Source organism: Clarias gariepinus, unplaced genomic scaffold (genome assembly GCF_024256425.1).
Source record: "Clarias gariepinus isolate MV-2021 ecotype Netherlands unplaced genomic scaffold, CGAR_prim_01v2 scaffold_35, whole genome shotgun sequence".
Lineage (NCBI taxonomy): Eukaryota > Metazoa > Chordata > Actinopteri > Siluriformes > Clariidae > Clarias > Clarias gariepinus.
In genome coordinates, this window is record NW_026521002.1 from 190,001 (window position 1) to 192,500 (window position 2,500).

At 42.8% G+C, this 2,500-nt stretch overlaps 1 protein-coding gene across 1 annotated transcript in view; it reads left to right on the forward strand.

Annotated features, from left to right (window-relative positions):
* The window catches only part of usp53b (ubiquitin specific peptidase 53b), a 20,997-nt gene that overhangs the window by 12,370 nt on the left and 6,127 nt on the right, over positions 1-2,500 (forward strand). Inside the window, exons 8-10 of the mRNA XM_053490892.1 lie at positions 548-694; positions 1,046-1,195; positions 1,320-1,488. Coding sequence (XP_053346867.1) covers positions 548-694; positions 1,046-1,195; positions 1,320-1,488 — 466 coding nt within the window. The remainder of the gene's footprint in view (positions 1-547; positions 695-1,045; positions 1,196-1,319; positions 1,489-2,500) is intronic.

The window sequence follows — 2,500 nt, forward strand, 5'->3', positions numbered from 1 at the left end:
GGAGAACTGGGAGAACTGGGATATGTGCAAAAAATCATTTCACTGTGCTGTAAGGTACATGTGATAAATAACTGAATCATCAAATATCTGTAAGTTATTATTATTGTACTATTATTATTGTACATTGTAACATCACTAAACATCTATGTTCTATTATTTTCCCTTGCACATATTTATTTGATTTAACTTGCTGTTTTTGCACATTTTATTCTCTGTACATTTTATTTTTATAAACATAATTTTTTTAAATATGGATTTGATTAGATTTACCTTACACTTTATTGTACTTTCCTGTCCCTGGCAGGCATGTAAATGCTTCACACTGTGTATGGTTGTGTACATGACAAATAAAATATGAATTTGAATTTGATTATACATGCATTTCTAATAACACACTATAAAAACTCAGACTATAAGTGTAAAATTTGCTGTTATTTATAATAAGTAGATGATTTTATGGAGTGTGTGGGCTGCTCAGCATGTCCCTGTGTGACCTTTATTCTGCGTCCATGCAGGGTGTAATCTCACCTGTGCTTCTGGTCCGCAGAGTAACTGTGGGCAGAGCATCAAGATCCGGCGCGTGCTGATGAACTGTCCCGAGATCGTCACCATCGGCTTCGTGTGGGACGCGGAACAGTCCGACCTGACCGAGGACGTGATCCGCTGTCTCGGCCCTCACCTCAACCTGTCGGGGGTCAGGACACACACGTCACCTTGTCCACCAGGCAGAATTCAGATCAGATGGTTCCATGTTACTGAACTTGTATCATATGTTCTCCCCGCGTCAGTCTGGGTTTCCTCTGGGTTCTCCGGTTTCCTCCCATTTCCCAAACACATGGCAGCAGATGGATGAGCAGTAAATGAACGAGACATTAGCTAGTTGCCTCCTTTAGTCATCTTCACTTATAAACACCATCACAAATTATCACGATGTGATAGTCACATGTTCTTGTGAGGTTTTGCATGAAGTAGACATCCTCAGGACATTATAAACTCCTGTGTGTAGTCATCACTCTGCTGATTACTGTATATATGTCCTTTCCAGCTTTTCTACAGAGTCACTGATGAAAATGCTAAGAAGCGAGAGCTTCACCTGGTGGGAATGATCTGCTACTCCAACCGCCATTACCTCGCCTTCGCCTACCACAGCAAGTCTTCCAAATGGGTGTTCTTCGACGACGCCACAGTGAAAGAGGTCTTTACTCACGTATTTATTCATGGTGAACTTTATTAACTGCACTCCTGAGCCTCCAGTCTGTAAAAATAATCCCCTGTCGCTCGAGTTACACTTTATTTACTCGACTTTCTGTTGCGTTCAGATTGGCTCTAAATGGAAGGACGTTGCATCAAAGTGCATCCGAGGACATTTCCAGCCACTTCTTCTGTTCTATGCTAACCCAGACGGCAGCGCCGTGTCCAATGAAGACGCCCCCCGACAGACCACCATGTGCTCCCAGTACAAATCTGCCCTCAATGGGGAGGGGCCAGGTAATCAGGAGAGCAGCGTTAAACCCAGAATAACACCTTTATCTATTGTGACTCAAGGCATTTGTCCCATCACATGCTAGTCAACTTCTGTGTTTCATACGGCAGGTGTGTGTACATGTGTGTGTGTGTGTGTGTGTGTGTGTGTGTGTGCCAGATAGACACAATAGAACTAAAATTATTAACCAGGAGAAAGTTTCCAGTATTACCTCATCTCAAAATACACATAAAAGACACTAACTAATCCAAACAATTCAACACTGGGACAAAAAGACATTTCTCTCTTTTTTTCCTTAGCATTTGTCTCATGTTTGGACATCATTTACTCTATACTCCCAATAATCAATAATCATAAAACACACTTTGAATAAATTCAGATTATTTTCTATAAAACAACCTTGTTAGCTATGTATTGTGTAAAACTAGCACAATCTGGCAACCCTGTAGTTACCCGGGCGGAGGGCAGCATGGTTCGTGCCCCAGCTGGCCTCGGCAGTGCTTGGTGCAGTTCTAATTTTGACCACTAGGTGGAATAGAGACTCTGAGGAACTGAATGCGGCAGTGAGCGCCCTGGACCAGCATTACACAACACACACACACACACACACACACACACACACACGGGCTTCAATACTGTTAGAGGTATTGTAATGGAGTGTGAGGTGGAGTGTGAAGATGTCATGAAGGTAAATATGAGCTGAAAGGCTAATTTATAAATACGGTCCTTGATGTTTGCTCAGCACGACAACACACACACACACACACACACAGATGAACACTTGCTGAGTTTATTGATTTAACTGGAATTAGTATTGACTGAGTGTGTCTGTGCTGTATGAGGGTGAGTGTGTTCACTGCGGGCCTTTTGTTCTCCATCACAGCGGTTCTGCGCTAGAACTTCATCAGCTCGGCTGAGTGTCCTGTTCCGTCTCCGGTGCTGTGACTCAGTGTTAATGCTGTGTGTGTGTGTGTGTGTGAGCGCTGATGTTCAAAAACACTTAGACCTAAATATTCT